This window comes from Anopheles stephensi, chromosome 3 (genome assembly GCF_013141755.1).
Source record: "Anopheles stephensi strain Indian chromosome 3, UCI_ANSTEP_V1.0, whole genome shotgun sequence".
Lineage (NCBI taxonomy): Eukaryota > Metazoa > Arthropoda > Insecta > Diptera > Culicidae > Anopheles > Anopheles stephensi.
Window position 1 is genome coordinate 47,179,100 of NC_050203.1, and position 18,093 is coordinate 47,197,192.

Here is an 18,093-nt window from a genome sequence, read left to right on the forward strand (position 1 = left end):
TCTGTATCACTAAAAGCATGATTGGTGTACTTGTCAACTTCGTCTCATTCATAAAAATCCAGGTGATGGTGTGTTTGGAGGTGTTGCAGGAACCTGAATCGTGGCTCTTTGATTCGACGAGTGTGTTTCGATTCCACGTAGTCATCTGAAGTCATTCTCTGAGGTCTATGGGATAATAGATATTAAAATTTGGGGAGCTACAGTAGGAATGTTGTAGCAAGCCTCTCGTTAATGTCTGATGATTTTTACTGTATTAAGGAAGCGCTGGGAAGCCGACATTATATCCCTATTTTGATGACCTTTGCAAATCATCATAATTCAAGTTCTCTCTCTCCCTTTCTCTCTCTATTCTTAGCCTAACGATCTCTTAGGTCATACCTGTTACTAAGGTCGTTGAAATATTTGTAACTAGTGAGCAACATCCTGACGACCGGTATTCTGATGATACTGGCCACCTTACCATGTTACAGTATGTTTTGAATGCAGTCAGATGGCATTATGGGTTTAAGACTCGTCCTTCGACCAAAGAGACTTCCTACTACCATCCACGACAATAATGACTGAACTCTTACGGATAAGCTTATCAAATCTGCCTGTGTCCAAGACGGAGTAGTCAAGGTTCAGGAAGAGTTGTAAAAATGTGAACATTTTTACGATAGCCATAACTATAATGGAGGACCACTCGGGATGATGTTGCATCTTCTTTTTTAATGCTTTTTAATGCAAAATTCAGGCAAAACGGAATGCATTAAGTTATCTGCGGTAGTAATTCAAACTATTAACTAAATCATGCAAAATTCGAATTTGGTATTATACAAAAGTTTGCTAGAGACAATTTACAAATAGAACTGTGTCTGCAAACATTTCGCATAGGCTTTTTTGGTTCAATTCGAGAAACGGTTCATTTTTACTGTTAGTTTTACTTAATTTGGATTATAGTACAGCATGCGACCAGAAGGTTGAACTAACGTGGCAGCAAACAGGGTTCCAAGTCGTGGCATTCGGAGGGACAGAATGAGGTTGAAGCCGCGACTTGAAGCCAGAACGATGGTTCGTATGAATCTCTCTGTTTGGAAACAATCTCAAGTATATTGCCGAGTAAGATAACGGTTATCTGATAAAACCAGTTCGCCTCCAGTGTCGGAATAGGACCAACACATAATGCAATCTCACCACCGGAAAATAAAGGGTGCTGCGCATAGGAAAGTGGCATGACTTTTAAAATGGGATACGATCTTTTGCAATCGGACCAATTAATTCGATCATCTGTTCAATTGCAAATCTGAAGGCGGAAGTACGTATTACGAAAGTCCAGAATTGTTTTACTGGAAATTGTATTTACGAGTTTCGTAGTGGAAAAGATTCGTCCTGCAACACAAACCATGCTGCTCCATCTTTATGCGGTTGCCATAGTGAAGGTGCATTGCTCTGGATTGCTGTGTGTGGGGGCACTCTTGCACGAACAGGTGTAGTCGTGGCGCGACTGTTATTGTTCTACCACTTGAAACAGCAACGTTTGTCTTGTTCCTGCATAAGGAACATGGTCGAAGCATTTCTTGTTGAGCGCGTTTGCTGATACATTCTCCGCACAGTTTCGAAACACCAGAAGAAGCATCCGAAACCATCATCGCGTCGAAGATGAGCAGCCGGAGAAATCATGGATAACCCAGCAACAGGAAGAAAACGATAGAGACGGCGGAACACAGCGCACACGGATGGTTGAGCGAGCTAGAGACAGCCAAACCGTTCAGCCAGCATCCATCCAGCATGTGCGTGAATCACATTGGATACGTATGGAAGAAGTAAACGGACACACACACATTCATACGTACTCACAAACACCGCCACACGAAGAAACTCACGGAATTCTTTTCTCTTATGCTTCTAGCAATTTTTTTTTGCATTGCACTGGGTGCGCGGTTCCACGGCCTTTGCCTTGGTTTCTTTCACGACATTCTCTTGCAGCAAACAACTCCCTCACTTAATTAAAGCATAACCGTAGTTGGTCACTTACACTAAAAAAAACGCAAAACTTTTAACCCGCCACCGTACACCTTCGCTGTGCCACAGGTTAACGAAAAGAGCTGAGAAAGCTGATCCGCAGAATGGCTTACTTTCTTCGTCACTACAATGCTATTGCCTTGCAGCAGCAGACATAACGGTTAAAACGGCCACTGCACTCGCGAACACGACGAGATTGGAACATTCACACGACCGTTCACACACCACCTGTTTGCAGTTAGAACTTTAACGAAACGAAAGTCACGAGCAGCGGCCAAACGGAGTAAAAACACAGCGCAACAAGCACAGTAACAAAGTTAGATTTGCGGAAAACTTGAAAACTAACTCAACCTCTCAACGCACGACAAACTTAAACTTCCACCTTCCAGCGAATACCACCAGCGACATCGACGAATGCCCTCAAAAGATACGTACACCAGGTACGGTCTATTCACACGGTTTGACAGTTGATGTTTGCCTGCTGTGTTTGACATCTGCCGTTTAACCCATCGCGTGGTAATCAAAAATAATTTAGCTTTGCTCGCAATGAATCTGTCGGAATATGGTTTGCAACTCAGTTCACAGTTTTGATGAGGTCAATCGGTTTTTTGGAACGCTGTTTATAATTTTATAGCTTCCCTGTGTTATCAACGGGTAGCATTTACATATTTTCTAAAAGTTCTTCGTGTAATGAAGTACGGCAAAAATCGGCGAATGTTATCAAAATATTTAAATTAAGAAGAATACTGTCTGAAATGACGTTTAAATGACTTTTTACATTAAGACTTTAAACTTTTTAACGAATATTTTGTTGGCTAAATTTATGGCTCAAAAAGCACACTCATAATCTTCTATCATTTACTAAACAATTTCGGATTTGTTATGATTTTCTCATTTGATTTGTAGATCTGACTTGTTTTATCTGCTAAAAGCGCTACATTTAACAGTCACTTTAAACGAAGAATTTGAATCTTTATAATAAACTCTACGTACTGTCAAATTTCCAAACGTCTCTGATTTTGCGATGCTTGCGAACTGACTGTACGAACAATTCTGTTTTTATTACGATTGCATCACAATAACGGCCAGCACGTTAGCTGCAAACTACCGTATTTTTTATTTACTTTTTAATGATTCATTTGAAGATGGAGCAACAAAATTGAAATGAATTTTCGTCCGAAATATAAAGCTCATTTTCTTCGCGCATGTCCACGTGGCCGCCCGTGGTGAGCCGTCAACGGCAGAAAACGTTTGATCCGTGCATTTGCACTATCCGTGACTTCATCATCATCATTTTTTCATCTCGTGTTTTTTTCTACAGTAGCGTAGTGGTCGATTTTTGCAGCCTCTATTTTCTTTGCGGTGTGCAGCCGAGTTTCTCACTGAATTGACCAGCAGTGCGTTGTAGGGAAGATCGGTACATTTGGTGGCAGCCGCATCGGCCGAACCCATCGTCGAATCAGGATCAGCAAAAAGGAGGTGGTGAAGAAGTTTCCAGCAAAGTCCGCGGACTACACATCGACACTCCCCCGTCGCGTCGAAACCGTTGTGCGCGTTGTAGACTCCCTCTTGTGCGAGCAGCAGTTCCATTTGTTCCCCGTTCGAAAAAAGCCCTTCGTAACGCACCGTCATCATGGATGAGGAATACGACGCGATCGTGCTCGGAACCGGCCTGAAGGAATGCATCCTCAGCGGAATGCTGTCGGTGTCGGGCAAGAAAGTGTTGCACATTGACCGAAACAAGTATTACGGTGGCGAATCGGCCTCGATTACGCCCCTCGAGGATTTGTTCTCGCGGTTCGCGGTGGATCTGCCGGAGGGAAAGTATGGCCGCGGCCGGGACTGGAACGTGGATCTGATTCCTAAATTCCTGATGGCCAACGGGCTGCTGGTGAAGCTGCTGATACACACGGGTGTGACCCGTTACTTGGAGTTCAAGTCGGTGGAAGGAAGCTACGTTTACAAAGGGGGCAAAATTTCCAAAGTTCCGGTCGATCAGAAAGAGGCCCTTGCGTCGGATTTGATGGGTACGTAATATATGTGTGCGTGTATCGGTGGTAGTTGCATTTGCACGATAAGTTCGAGAAGCTGGGACCCGCTTTGTGCGTACAAGTTCGGGGGGCTCCAGCAAAATTTTCGGCACTTTCCAACCGATTCGTTCTTTTTCTTTTTTGCACCACAAAAATCCTCTCGCTCTCTCTTGCTCTTGCGTCGAACGGACCCGCTGGATAGACGCATCGACGCATTCACTCATGCTGATTGCACGGTCGCTTCTCTCTCACTTTTGCTGCTGACGTAGTTCAATTGAGTCGTATTATCCTTCTCTTTCGTTCTCGCTCTCGCGCGTTCCGTTTTACGAATTATATTGTCCATTTTCCAATTGCACAGTAATGGGGCACACGAACAGCGGGCGGAACGATGGGGTGGGGGAGAGTGAAATACGCGCAAGCAAACACATGAAAACACGTAATGGAGTGTGTTGTGGCGTGGAAACGCCAGTTGAGGAGTGCGAAAAACGAACCAAAACGAATAGAAGGAAAATGACACGTCGCTCGATGGCTCCAAGTTTCCCTGCTAGAATCCACCCCGGGAGCCAGTTTCTCTCTCTCTTGATATGGTGCTTTTATATGGATGTTGCTGGTGGTGTTGATGATGATGATGATGATGATGAGGGCATAGGGCACATCATGTCATCAAAGACCCACATAGGAAAGACGAAATGCATTGCAATCTTTTGGATGAACATGAAGCATGTTGTTCTCGCAAGGTGCACGAGTCATCGTGTCTTAGTTTTCAAGAGACGTTCCAATTAGTCGAATTACGCGTAGGTTTGAAAGTGTGTAGCATAAATGTATTCAGTTTTACCTTCAACGCCACTAATAGTGTCATGATTAATGAGTATTTACAGCTATCAGACGGCTATTAAACGGCCTCAAATTAAACGGACGGGTCAACGGTGAAAGCTTTTGCCCGTTCCGATGACCACGATCTCACGTACAGATTGCTTATTTCTCTTTTGGTTGTTGTGCACATTGTAACCGTGTGTCGATGAGTCAACGATCTAAGTAGACAATTCAAATCATGGTAGTTAGGTGGGAGTAACACGTTTCATCCTGTTTATTAATCTAGTATTATCAATTTCTTAACCCTCCCAGGCCTGTTTGAGAAACGCCGCTTCCGGAACTTCCTGATCTACGTGCAGGACTTTGTCGCGGACGATCCAAAAACATGGAAGGACTTTGACCCATCTACCAAGGACATGCAGGCCTTGTACGAGAAGTTCGGACTAGATAAGAGCACTCAAGATTTCACCGGACACGCACTGGCCCTGTACCGCGATGATTCATATCTTACCGAACCGGCCATCAAAACGATCAATCGCATTAAGCTGTACTCGGATTCGCTGGCACGTTACGGCAAGTCGCCGTATCTCTACCCGATGTACGGTTTGGGAGAGCTGCCCCAGGGCTTTGCCCGTCTATCGGCCATATACGGCGGCACGTACATGCTGGACAAGCCGATCGATGAGATTGTGTACGACGCGAGCGGCAAGGTGGTCGGCGTACGTTCCGGCGAAGAAGTGGCCAAATGCAAACAGGTCTACTGCGATCCCACCTATGTACCGAACAAGGTAACCAGGGCGTCGAAAGAGAGTCGATAATACTAGTGTCGCCGTGCTAACCCTAGTCGAATTCGTTCTTTTTCCTTACCTTTTATTTTGGCAGGTACGCATCTCGGGAAAGGTTATCCGATGCATTTGCTTGCTGGATCATCCGATCCCAAACACGAAGGATGCCCTCTCGACTCAGATCATCATTCCACAGATGCAGGTCGACCGCAAGTCGGACATTTACGTATCGCTCATCAGCTCGACCCATCAAGTATCGGCCAAGGGTTGGTTCATTGCCATGGTATCCACCACGGTCGAGACCGCCAATCCCGAGGCGGAGATTAAGCCCGGTCTCGATCTGCTCGGGCCGATCGCACAAAAGTTCATGTCCATCACGGACTACTACGAACCGACCGACGACGGTTTGCAGTCGCAGGTGTTCATCTCGCAGTCGTACGATGCAACCACACATTTCGAGACCACCTGTCTGGATGTGCTCGACATCTTCAAGCGCGGCACTGGCGAGGACTTTGACTTTTCCAAAATCAAGCAGGAACTTGGTGACGAGGAGCAGTAAGACGGTCCGGCAGCCCCTTGCAGGAACGCCAAAGTGGGTGTGTGAGTGTGTGTGTATGCGTGACCGGAGAGAAATTAAGCAAGCAACCAATTGGGTGTGAGAGAACAGCAGTGGCGGCGGCTTCGATGATGGAGCATGAAGGCGCGCATGGAGGAGCCGATGAAGCCAACACCTACCCTATCATTTATCCAATCATTATTCCAATTAAGGCTTTTTTTTGTAAACTTTTACTTCTTACTTTGTGCTTCGAACGACCGTCATGAGTAAACGCCGCAATGCGCCGCCGTACAACCAGCAGCACGGAAAGTGAACGACCGTTCCTTGCTGGGATGCAGTAGCGGACCGATGCATGGATGGATGTGAAGATTATCAGTACTTTTACTCGTTTGCGCTCCTCAAACGATTCTAAATGTGTTCCCCAACTATCTCTACACCCGTCGCCCCCACACATTTTCACCATGTTTCTACCACCACGACTAGTTCATTCGCACTCTTGGGGGCGGAAGACGTGTAATAGAAATCGCAATCGAATTGCTGGCGGTATCTTGTTGCGAAGGAGCCCGGTACTCGCGCCGATGCAACAACTTTCGTGGATCGGCGCATCCTAGCGAACTTGTGTTCGGAGAAGGCGTGCAAAATTACTCTATTATACATTATCTCTTATTATGAATGATGAATAATCAATAACAAATCAGCCAAAAAGTATGAAGAAAAAGACATCCGGATTACAATCAGTACGCTGTAACTTCCATTGCTGCTCGGTTGGAAGAGAAACAACCATGAATGAAAGAAATGTTTGTAAAAAAACACACACACATCGAAAATCCATCATAAGATTGCTAACCGCGACTGAGCTCAATCGTCGAAGTGAAGTGGAACGTTAAAGGAGCATATTCTTAATTTCAGTTATTTACTACTTTGCTTAGCAAGAGTGGATCGTCTCGGCATGATCGATATGATCGTCGGATCGTTTTGCAGTACGTTTCGTAGACAGTAATGCTATAAGCAGTTTTTGGGCTAGAGAAAAATTAAACTTTCCTATTTTTGTATCGAGCGAAACATGCGCGAATGGTTCAGATAGTACTCGAATCTTCTGGCGTTAAGCTGTATTCGGTCACAGTCATAAGAAATGTAGTTGCTTAAGAGTCAATGAACAAAGAACAATTATGGTGCACGAAACTATGCGAACCGGGATGATTGGTTTGAGAAGGACGGTTCTTGAGAGCCGATGCCTGTACCTATAACAATGGACATAGGTGCGTGTGTGTGTGTGTTTGTTTGTGTAACAACGAGTAGCAAAGAATACATGTTATTAGCAACCGAAAGTATAGAGTCACAACATCAAAACACATCAAAGTCAAAGGCAGCGCAATATCTAAAGTGTGCTCGGGTACAATGCTGCCAACACAGTGTCCTAAAGCTAGTACTACAAGCTTTGAAGGATTATCAAGCTGTTAACAAACACACTACAAGCTAATACCGTCGTGAAATGGCTACAGGTGCAAGTAGTAGTTGATGCAACGCAAATCACAGTTTAATCCGCCAATTCAGTAATATCCAGAATGACAGAACGGCAGCCACTACACGCGCACGCATGTCGGGCAAATGCGGCAATTGCGAAAACAAAAACTAAATGTGCAAAATCACCCAACTATGTGTGTTAGAAATGCTAAACTCTCGTTCCAGCTTGTAACTGCATGACCGAAAAGGAAACAAATAAATACATTGTGTAACACACTGTTCGATTGTTCGATATCTCAGTTGCTGGCCCTGTCCCGTACCGGTATGGTGATGATGGTACATGGGACGGACGGTTAACGTAGGGAAGAGCTTGATAACACACCGCCATTACATTGCACTTCATTCAGCGTTGCACATTTCGTTTCAGGATTGCATTCAGGTGTATCGGAAGTCCAAATGGCATGCATCGGGGAAAATGTATAATAATTTCCAACCGTTTAAACGAAAACATTCCTCTGCTGGTTGCGTTCCATTCAATATCAAGCATTTCCCATTCATCTCGAACTTGTTATAGAAGACACAACGTTGCGAATAGTTACGATCAAATTTATCACGGACAATTAGTATCACGCTTAGTTTCATACCGCATGTAATTTGTTTTCAGTGGCCTATTCATTAATAATAGTTTGGCAAATGTGAGAATAGTATGATCGTTTAATAAAAAAAATACAGTATCTATATAGTGGCGGAATGTATTAATTAACTATCGTCGTTTTAGTTTTGATCTGGGGGAAATAAACGTCTGGCACTTGCTTTGCAAATAGCAAAACTTTCGCTTGAGAACGAGATTGTAACGAGCGTTAATTTCAAATTTAAATCGGGGCGAAATAGAGAGAGAGAGACAGACAGAGTGCGAATGTGACAGATAGACAACTGGGCGAAACGATGGAAGCTTAGCAGTCTGAGAAGCTTCATAGTGAAGGAAAATAGTGAGTGTCGTGGTTGCGTTAAGGGAAAAGCGCGGTGAAAAGATGGAAAGTAAAGGATTAAAGAGGTAAAACTGCAAGAAAAGGCGTGCTTGCCCTGGCTCCCCATGATATCCGTTAAAGAATACCGTGGGGGAGCAGGATATTTCTGCGGAACAGCGATAAAAACATTCCGGTAGTGATCCGTACGTGGAAGTGTTTCGTTCTCAATGCTACTCGATGAGACTTGATGTGTTCCGAGAGCATACCGGGTGCAAAATAGTAGACGTCCAAAATCCTGCGTCGTGCGTACATTGGAACACAGGCATGGGGAAAACGAACAGGTACAGCAAGCGATTATGTAAACCGGCACCCACTGCATAGGGGCGAAGTAGGAAGCACACAGATGTCGATCCACCCTACCGGGAAGTAGCAGTAGCACCTCTACGTTGCTGTTCTTCCGAAGGAACGTTAAACATAACAGTGGCAGATCAACCTAGGGGCGGAAGGAGCGGTCGCTCGGGGCCTCGTCGGGTAGGGGGCCTCGTTGGCGAGGGAACTCCTGTTTCCATTCCGCACGGGGCCACCACATATATCTTGATCTGCCACTGAAAAGTAAGGAATAGTGTTGTCACCCGGACCGGGGAAGCGTGTTGATATATAATTCATCATACATGGCGAACTGCTGTACAGTTATTTGTTGGATGCTGCCATGTCTTCTTAGTTCACGGCATTTCTCGGTGATCAAAACTAAGGACAAAACTACTGGAGCAGCAGTTGGAAACTACTGGCAACCGTCGGAAGCAGGATCAACCACAGCAGGTAGGGCTCTATTGAGCTTTATTTTTTTACTGTTATAGATAAACTTTTTTTTTAATTGCAATTTTAATTCATAGTCGAAATTGATTATATTTATTGCACGCTTTTAATAACATAACTTGTGGAGAAAAGCCAGCAGGCATGTGAACTGCATTGGTTTCATTTTATTGGATGGGGTTGGATGGATTGATTTTTTTTATTGTTATTGGATAGCATCCAGACCGTCTCCCCGGATGCAAAGCTGTCTACTTTGTTACGGGTAAAATCAAATCACAGAAAAACAGGAATGGCGAGGCCTTTCAAGATTGTAGTGCCAAGGAAGAAGAAGAGTGGATGGGATTGTAGCGATCGGTGCGTTCATCGTTCCACGTCTTAAATACTGCGTTCTTATGGGCGTTTAAGCGCAGGTCGCGTCGTGAAATAATTTTGTTTGGCCTAATTTTTGAATGACCTACCTGACTTATAAGTACTTTGTTTGAGGAAATGGGCTTTCATAGACCGGTGTAGTAAACCGTTCAACTGTAATTACTTACTCCATGACACCAGCAATATTGAATCAGCACCTCTGGTAAGCCTTGTCAGAGCCAAAAAACAATAACGTTCCCTTTAAGCAGAGGGTGTCCATACAGTTGTGGGCTCCTATAAGAAGTGAACACTAACTGACACCGGTTGTCTTTGTTCATCAATGGTTGGTATCATCCATCTCGATTGATTTAATATATAAAGAATATTCAATTGCTCCGAGCAGTACGCCACATAGTTAACAACAGCATTAGATTACAGTAAACATAATTTAGCTTCTACTTCTTCTCCTTATTTTGCTAAGGGTTGGTAATGTCTCTTAGACATGATCACGTCGCAAATCCTTTCCGAGGAAATTCGGTCCAGAGCTGCATTAGTCTAACCACGGTTGCATCGTATCTCCGATGGACACGACTTCATCTGATTCAGTCAGCGAGATTGCTGTGCTCCTCTACTCCTCGTGCCGCTGAGGTGTACCTTTCTGGTGGAACCGCTATACTCATCATTTATGCCATCATATCCTTCGGGCATTGTCCACCGTCAGGATATCTTCTTCTTGGCCACGCCGGCTATTGAGAGGTTTACGCCAGCTTGGCCATGCCGGCTATTGAAAGGTTTTACTACACTTATTAATGTTGTGACCCGGCCTGCCGTTCCCTTGATTACTGCAGTCACTCACCGCTTACAATCCTGCCAGCGTGTTGATGTGTTTGTGAGAGCTGTAGGCCTGGTTGCGTTCCATTCAATATCAAGCATTTCCCATTCATCTCGAACTTGTTATAGAAGACACAACGTTGCGAATAGTTACGATCAAATTTATCACGGACAATTAGTATCACGCTTAGTTTCATACCGCATGTAATTTGTTTTCAGTGGCCTATTCATTAATAATAGTTTGGCAAATGTGAGAATAGTATGATCGTTTAATAAAAAAAATACAGTATCTATATAGTGGCGGAATGTATTAATTAACTATCGTCGTTTTAGTTTTGATCTGGGGGAAATAAACGTCTGGCACTTGCTTTGCAAATAGCAAAACTTTCGCTTGAGAACGAGATTGTAACGAGCGTTAATTTCAAATTTAAATCGGGGCGAAATAGAGAGAGAGAGACAGACAGAGTGCGAATGTGACAGATAGACAACTGGGCGAAACGATGGAAGCTTAGCAGTCTGAGAAGCTTCATAGTGAAGGAAAATAGTGAGTGTCGTGGTTGCGTTAAGGGAAAAGCGCGGTGAAAAGATGGAAAGTAAAGGATTAAAGAGGTAAAACTGCAAGAAAAGGCGTGCTTGCCCTGGCTCCCCATGATATCCGTTAAAGAATACCGTGGGGGAGCAGGATATTTCTGCGGAACAGCGATAAAAACATTCCGGTAGTGATCCGTACGTGGAAGTGTTTCGTTCTCAATGCTACTCGATGAGACTTGATGTGTTCCGAGAGCATACCGGGTGCAAAATAGTAGACGTCCAAAATCCTGCGTCGTGCGTACATTGGAACACAGGCATGGGGAAAACGAACAGGTACAGCAAGCGATTATGTAAACCGGCACCCACTGCATAGGGGCGAAGTAGGAAGCACACAGATGTCGATCCACCCTACCGGGAAGTAGCAGTAGCACCTCTACGTTGCTGTTCTTCCGAAGGAACGTTAAACATAACAGTGGCAGATCAACCTAGGGGCGGAAGGAGCGGTCGCTCGGGGCCTCGTCGGGTAGGGGGCCTCGTTGGCGAGGGAACTCCTGTTTCCATTCCGCACGGGGCCACCACATATATCTTGATCTGCCACTGAAAAGTAAGGAATAGTGTTGTCACCCGGACCGGGGAAGCGTGTTGATATATAATTCATCATACATGGCGAACTGCTGTACAGTTATTTGTTGGATGCTGCCATGTCTTCTTAGTTCACGGCATTTCTCGGTGATCAAAACTAAGGACAAAACTACTGGAGCAGCAGTTGGAAACTACTGGCAACCGTCGGAAGCAGGATCAACCACAGCAGGTAGGGCTCTATTGAGCTTTATTTTTTTACTGTTATAGATAAACTTTTTTTTTAATTGCAATTTTAATTCATAGTCGAAATTGATTATATTTATTGCACGCTTTTAATAACATAACTTGTGGAGAAAAGCCAGCAGGCATGTGAACTGCATTGGTTTCATTTTATTGGATGGGGTTGGATGGATTGATTTTTTTTATTGTTATTGGATAGCATCCAGACCGTCTCCCCGGATGCAAAGCTGTCTACTTTGTTACGGGTAAAATCAAATCACAGAAAAACAGGAATGGCGAGGCCTTTCAAGATTGTAGTGCCAAGGAAGAAGAAGAGTGGATGGGATTGTAGCGATCGGTGCGTTCATCGTTCCACGTCTTAAATACTGCGTTCTTATGGGCGTTTAAGCGCAGGTCGCGTCGTGAAATAATTTTGTTTGGCCTAATTTTTGAATGACCTACCTGACTTATAAGTACTTTGTTTGAGGAAATGGGCTTTCATAGACCGGTGTAGTAAACCGTTCAACTGTAATTACTTACTCCATGACACCAGCAATATTGAATCAGCACCTCTGGTAAGCCTTGTCAGAGCCAAAAAACAATAACGTTCCCTTTAAGCAGAGGGTGTCCATACAGTTGTGGGCTCCTATAAGAAGTGAACACTAACTGACACCGGTTGTCTTTGTTCATCAATGGTTGGTATCATCCATCTCGATTGATTTAATATATAAAGAATATTCAATTGCTCCGAGCAGTACGCCACATAGTTAACAACAGCATTAGATTACAGTAAACATAATTTAGCTTCTACTTCTTCTCCTTATTTTGCTAAGGGTTGGTAATGTCTCTTAGACATGATCACGTCGCAAATCCTTTCCGAGGAAATTCGGTCCAGAGCTGCATTAGTCTAACCACGGTTGCATCGTATCTCCGATGGACACGACTTCATCTGATTCAGTCAGCGAGATTGCTGTGCTCCTCTACTCCTCGTGCCGCTGAGGTGTACCTTTCTGGTGGAACCGCTATACTCATCATTTATGCCATCATATCCTTCGGGCATTGTCCACCGTCAGGATATCTTCTTCTTGGCCACGCCGGCTATTGAGAGGTTTACGCCAGCTTGGCCATGCCGGCTATTGAAAGGTTTTACTACACTTATTAATGTTGTGACCCGGCCTGCCGTTCCCTTGATTACTGCAGTCACTCACCGCTTACAATCCTGCCAGCGTGTTGATGTGTTTGTGAGAGCTGTAGGCCTGGGTAACGTTGCCAGGGGCAATGAACGGGAGCCTGGCGTGTAACAGGATTCTGCTTCTAACGGTCCGCGAGATAAGTGTTCCGCGGTTTTCACTTGTAATTTCGTAGTATAATATATTGTATCTTATCGGTCTAACCAATGTTTTAATTGTAACGTGTTAGTACCAGTTCCGTTTTTATGTTATATCACGACTATCGGCTACCGGAAACCAAAGATACAAAAATTAATACCACGTAGTTGGATAGTACCCACGTAGTTACGGGGGAAAGGCCCGGATGGGATTTAAATCCCGGCCCTACCATGTTAAGAACAGCGTCGCAAACGCCTCTAACACCGGGTCGACTTTAAGGATACTGCCTTATTGCCCTGGACCAGACGTAATACCATCAGTGATGATAAAAAATGTATCGACACGATTTGCCGCTACTAGTGTAATTATTAAACCTTTCTTTGAATGCTGGAGTTGTACCGCTGGTATGGAAAACATCCTGGATAGTTCCTTTATTCAAAAAAGGTGACAAAAACTTGACGACAAAAAAGGTGACAAGAGGTGACATTTCCTCTCAGTGCGCTTAGTGCGAAGGTTTTGGATCTCGTAATACACGCCTCAGTCCTAAGAGCTTCAGCCAACCTCATCAGTAATGAACAACATGGATTCTTCCCAAAACGCTCCACTCCTATAAATTTAATACGATTTGTTTCAGAATGTGTGAGTAGTATGGACCAGAGCCTGTTGGTGGATTGCGTATGTACCGATCTAAAAGCGGCCTTCGACAGCATATCGCATGATATACTCTTGAAGAAGCTCGAAAGACTAGGCCTTCTACAACAAATCCTGCTCTGGCTACGGTCGTATCTATTTGACCGATCGAAACGGGTTAAGTACGGACAATGTTTGTCCGTAATGTCACTGGCAGCTCTGGGGTCCCACAGGGCAGTAACTTAGAACCGCTGCTCTTTCTGTTGTATGTAAATGATGTTGGTGAAGTTATTCCTGAAAACCGTTTTGTGATATACGCCGACGACCTGAAACTATTCATGCCTGTGAAAACTATTGATGACTGTAGAACGTTGATGAGAGCTGTACTGTCTTTTAACAATTGGTGTGAAGTGAATTCCATGAAATTTTGAAAAAATAAGATTATGTAATTAATGGACCAGTCTTGACTAGAACCGACTAAATACGCGATTTAGGAGTATTATTAGACTCTAAGCTTACTTTTATGCCTCACATGGAAGAAATAATCGGACGCAGAAATAGAGCATTAGGACTTATTTTTAAGATAACGAAAGACTTTGACGATCCCATGTTCATTGAAACTTTATACTGCAGTTTAGTCTGGCTCATTTTAGAGTACAGTTCGGTCGTTTGGTGCCCTTGCACGGATTATATTTAAAGCAGGCTTATTGTTAGGGACAATTGATGCAGTATCACTCCTTGAAAAAAAAAGTTTTTCCGTCCCCCGTTTGACATCACAACATCACAGAATGCTACACGAAACTAGACATAACACGCGATACGGCACAAACGGACCTTTGAGCAGAATGACGCGTCGATTCAACGATTTGTCAAGCCACTGTGACTTCACCATGAGAATAAGGAGTTTTAAGAACAGGATAGATAAGCCATAAAAATAAGTATTTAAAATTATTTATAAAATAGAAAATTGATAATTTGTAAATTATGTAACGCTCGCGTTAAGCCTGCTTGGCAGATGGGTAATAAATTTAATAATGATAATGATAATGATAATGATATCTGAACCGCCAAACCGCTCAGCTTGTTTCTGCTTCATTCTTCTTCTTTACACACTCTGCTGATATCCACCGTCAAAGATAGCCCTTTGCACCCGTGGTTCAAAAATGTAGAGTGCATTAGCGTCCTCTGTCAGCATAGCCCGTGGATGGACCTTGCGTTTCAGGCGGGTGTACACCTCGCACACCGCCCGAGATTTCCGTCCAATGGCGTCGATTTTTCCTGCGACTAGAGACTTTTGAGACATACACATAGAAACTCAAACCCTTTCTATCACTCGATGTATGATAGCGACAAGTCTCTCCGGCCCGAACCCATCTAAAAAGGTTAGCAAACCCATCTAAAGCGTATAGCCCATCACTACTAGCTGACAAGTTGCATTTTAGATGTCAAATGGCTCTGACGACTCGCCCAAGGATGGCGGAGAAACTTCGTCATTATCATGCATGCTGATATAGTGCTGTTTCAGAGAAGAGCTGCTTTCTGCACCTGGTTCGGTATCTCTTATATCTGCTCCAGTCAGTTCTTTATCATAGGATAACAAAATTTAGCTACATGGTTGCTAAAAGCTTATATGAACTGCGACAGTTTTTATGAGGTCCTAACATATTTTTGCCTGCAAGCTGGACATGAGTTTGACATCACTGGCATGATTTCTGCACCTTCTGAAAGTCGCAGGTAAAATACCAACGAGATTCAACCGCAGTGAAATTCGGTTGGGCAGGTCCTCGGCATTGTAGGTTATAATGCAAAACAGCTTCTCGGGAGCTTTTTGTGAGCGTAACAGAAACTCCTGTCTGTTGCAACATAGCTACAACTGCACTACCACTGTCCAACCAGTTGTTCTAGCCAATTCCGGCAAAAGCCAATGATCATCCGGCACACAATTTATTGGAGGACTTTTTTAATGTTGGCCATGTTTTTTCCACTACACGCTTATTGAAACACCATTTGTTTGATTAGTATTATTGTTTATTATCGCGTTTTTCTCTTTTTTCTATTAGTTTAGAATCGTTTCGTTTTAATTATTCGTATTCGTAGGAGTGCGTTGAATGTTTCCTAGACGGCTGCATCGATAGAAACAAAGAACATTACAAATAGATTGAAAACAGGAAGTACGCTGTGCGAGTATTTATCCTGCTGTACAGAGCATGGAGCGCAGAGTACGGTTAGTGCTGATTGGTTTTGGTGGCAGTCTTCTGAGAGAACCTGATTATATTTATACAACTACTTAAGGGTCACGATTACTGTTAAGCACGGCATTTGGAAGCAAGCAGATCATTGCATGTGGAATTCTGCTTCGAAAATGTGACTAAGTGCATCAGCGCATTGTGGCGAATCTGAACACTTGCTTACACCAAACTATTCAGACCTGGTGTTCGAAAAGTCAATACGTGTAATTTGGCAGTAAATTTTGTTTAAAGTGATAACCCTGGCAGAGTGGAACTACGCCTCTTGACCAGTTTGCAGTCAGTCGCCAAGTTAGCAATTCCCTAGAAAATTTGTTACCCATGCATAAGGTCGCTGCTCCTTGCTTGGGTTGCAGATTTCTTGAAAGCTTTGGAGGGCAGTCCGACATACAAACTGTGTAAGACTAAGTTCCCACATCCACGGGACAACCCGTCTATGGCAGTATAAGGTAGTGAGTGTTGTTAAGCTGAGAGTTTTTTTTGTGCTTTTGTATCTATATCAAAAGATATCATCACTTTCCGCAGCAGTATGCCGCTTTCTCTTGAACGCTCCAATGCGCCTCCAGTAACGCCCGTAGGCAAACAAGCTATATTACAACACTACATTTCATGTGCTAGAAAACGTGGTTCAAATTCAAAATTATCGACAAAAAAAAAACAAATTATTACTTCATACTTTCCTAACACTCCGTCGTCAAATCCTCCGCCGATCGTCGTTCATTCGTTCAGTATATATCAAAAGCATACTTTAAAATATCAATAAATTACAGTTAAAACGGAAGTGTGCCACACATACGACGTGACAAGTTTGCGCATGGGGACGCTTTCAAACTTACATGCGGCATCTGCCGCCTGTCCCTGGCGGGTGGCCCCAGCAGCTCTGCATGACGCAGAGAGTGTAGAAGCTACCCTAAACCTCATCAGATTGTGCAGGCAATCGATTGCCCGCGTGACGTTTTAACCTTGTTATCAACATTAATAAATAAAGGACTAGTAACGATCGACGGAGGAGATGGTATGGATGCGCTGGAATGCGACCGACCATGGGGTTGCATGCGTTCGTTTGTAGTTTGGTTGGCTGTTTCGGCAACATTCGATACTGTTTTCCGCTAGCTGCATCTACTGCCCTGATCTTTCGCATTCCGATGTTTACAATGCTAATAAGAATTTGTAACTAAGCTAACTAAATGAACCTAAGGAAAGGACACTGGTTCGATGTTTTCTTTTAATTTGTCCGAGAAGATGCTTTACGACTTTCTCGAGCTGATCTTGCCGAGGATCGTTTAGATCGTTCTACTACTGCAAGAGAGCATCCTGGCGCTCTTTGAGCAACTATCGTTCCTTTGTTTTGTAGCTTCATTTTGTGACAGAGTTTTATGCTATTTACAGATTCATCCCCTACTGTTGCTTCTCCTAACGTTAGCTGCGTGAGAAAGCGTCAGCCGGAAGGAAACTCTTCTAGACTCTTCTTTTACAATTACTGTTTCGTTTACTGAGTGTTAACAACTACACCTAATCTCGGATTAGTGATCGATGTGCAGTCGTATTCTTTTCTTTAAAGTATATCTTTACATGTTCTTGGTTTTTTTTTCGTTTCGATTAGTAATTTCTCGTTTTTGTTGTTTTTTTTTGTAGTTGTTCGTAGATTTCGTTTTACGCTGATGCGCAATTCATACTACTATCCCATGAAATCATGATGCGACGGTTCCGATGGTTCGTGGTGCGCAAATAGTGGATTGGGAAATTCGGGCGGGTGCGGCAATGGTCCTGTTATTGTTGGTCTGCGGCGGTAAGCCATCAGCCAGCAAGATACGGCTACTGCAACGGCTACCAAGGCCAACAGAGCAGTAATGACCAACGCCAATATCAGCCCGATCATCGACACACAAATGTCCTCCACACGCTGTGCCGCCGGTGTGACTGTTTAGTGAAAAGAAAGTACGTTTTG

At 43.8% G+C, this 18,093-nt stretch overlaps 3 protein-coding genes across 37 annotated transcripts in view; 1 reads left to right on the forward strand and 2 right to left on the reverse strand.

Moving 5' to 3' along the window:
- The window catches only part of LOC118510565 (probable phospholipid-transporting ATPase VA), a 36,501-nt gene extending 34,040 nt beyond the window's left edge, over window positions 1-2,461 (reverse strand). For 4 of the 13 annotated variants that reach the window (XR_004906031.1, XR_004906038.1, XM_036052554.1 and 1 more), the window contains exon 1: window positions 1,833-2,442. The gene's annotated coding sequence lies outside the window, so the exon portion shown is untranslated. Of the gene's footprint in view, window positions 1-1,832 lie in introns of all 13 variants that reach the window. The other 9 variants (XR_004906032.1, XR_004906030.1, XR_004906033.1 and 6 more) reach the window with 8 other exon arrangements.
- Window positions 2,462-3,275: 814 nt separating this feature from the next.
- Window positions 3,276-7,928, forward strand: LOC118508929 (rab GDP dissociation inhibitor alpha). The gene is made up of 3 exons (XM_036048836.1): window positions 3,276-4,028; window positions 5,157-5,632; window positions 5,727-7,928. The coding sequence occupies exons 1-3, from the start codon at window positions 3,635-3,637 to the stop codon at window positions 6,186-6,188; spliced, it is 1,332 nt and encodes a 443-aa protein (XP_035904729.1). The 5' UTR covers window positions 3,276-3,634; the 3' UTR covers window positions 6,189-7,928.
- A 7,981-nt stretch (window positions 7,929-15,909) lies between these two features.
- Window positions 15,910-18,093, reverse strand: part of LOC118508926 — a 139,557-nt gene continuing 137,373 nt past the window's right edge. For 19 of the 23 annotated variants that reach the window (XM_036048830.1, XM_036048813.1, XM_036048823.1 and 16 more), the window contains one exon: window positions 15,915-18,065. In XM_036048830.1, the coding sequence (XP_035904723.1) occupies window positions 17,824-18,065 (242 nt within the window). In that variant the 3' untranslated portion in view covers window positions 15,915-17,823. Of the gene's footprint in view, window positions 18,066-18,093 lie in introns of all 23 variants that reach the window. The other 4 variants (XM_036048809.1, XM_036048832.1, XM_036048833.1 and 1 more) reach the window with 2 other exon arrangements.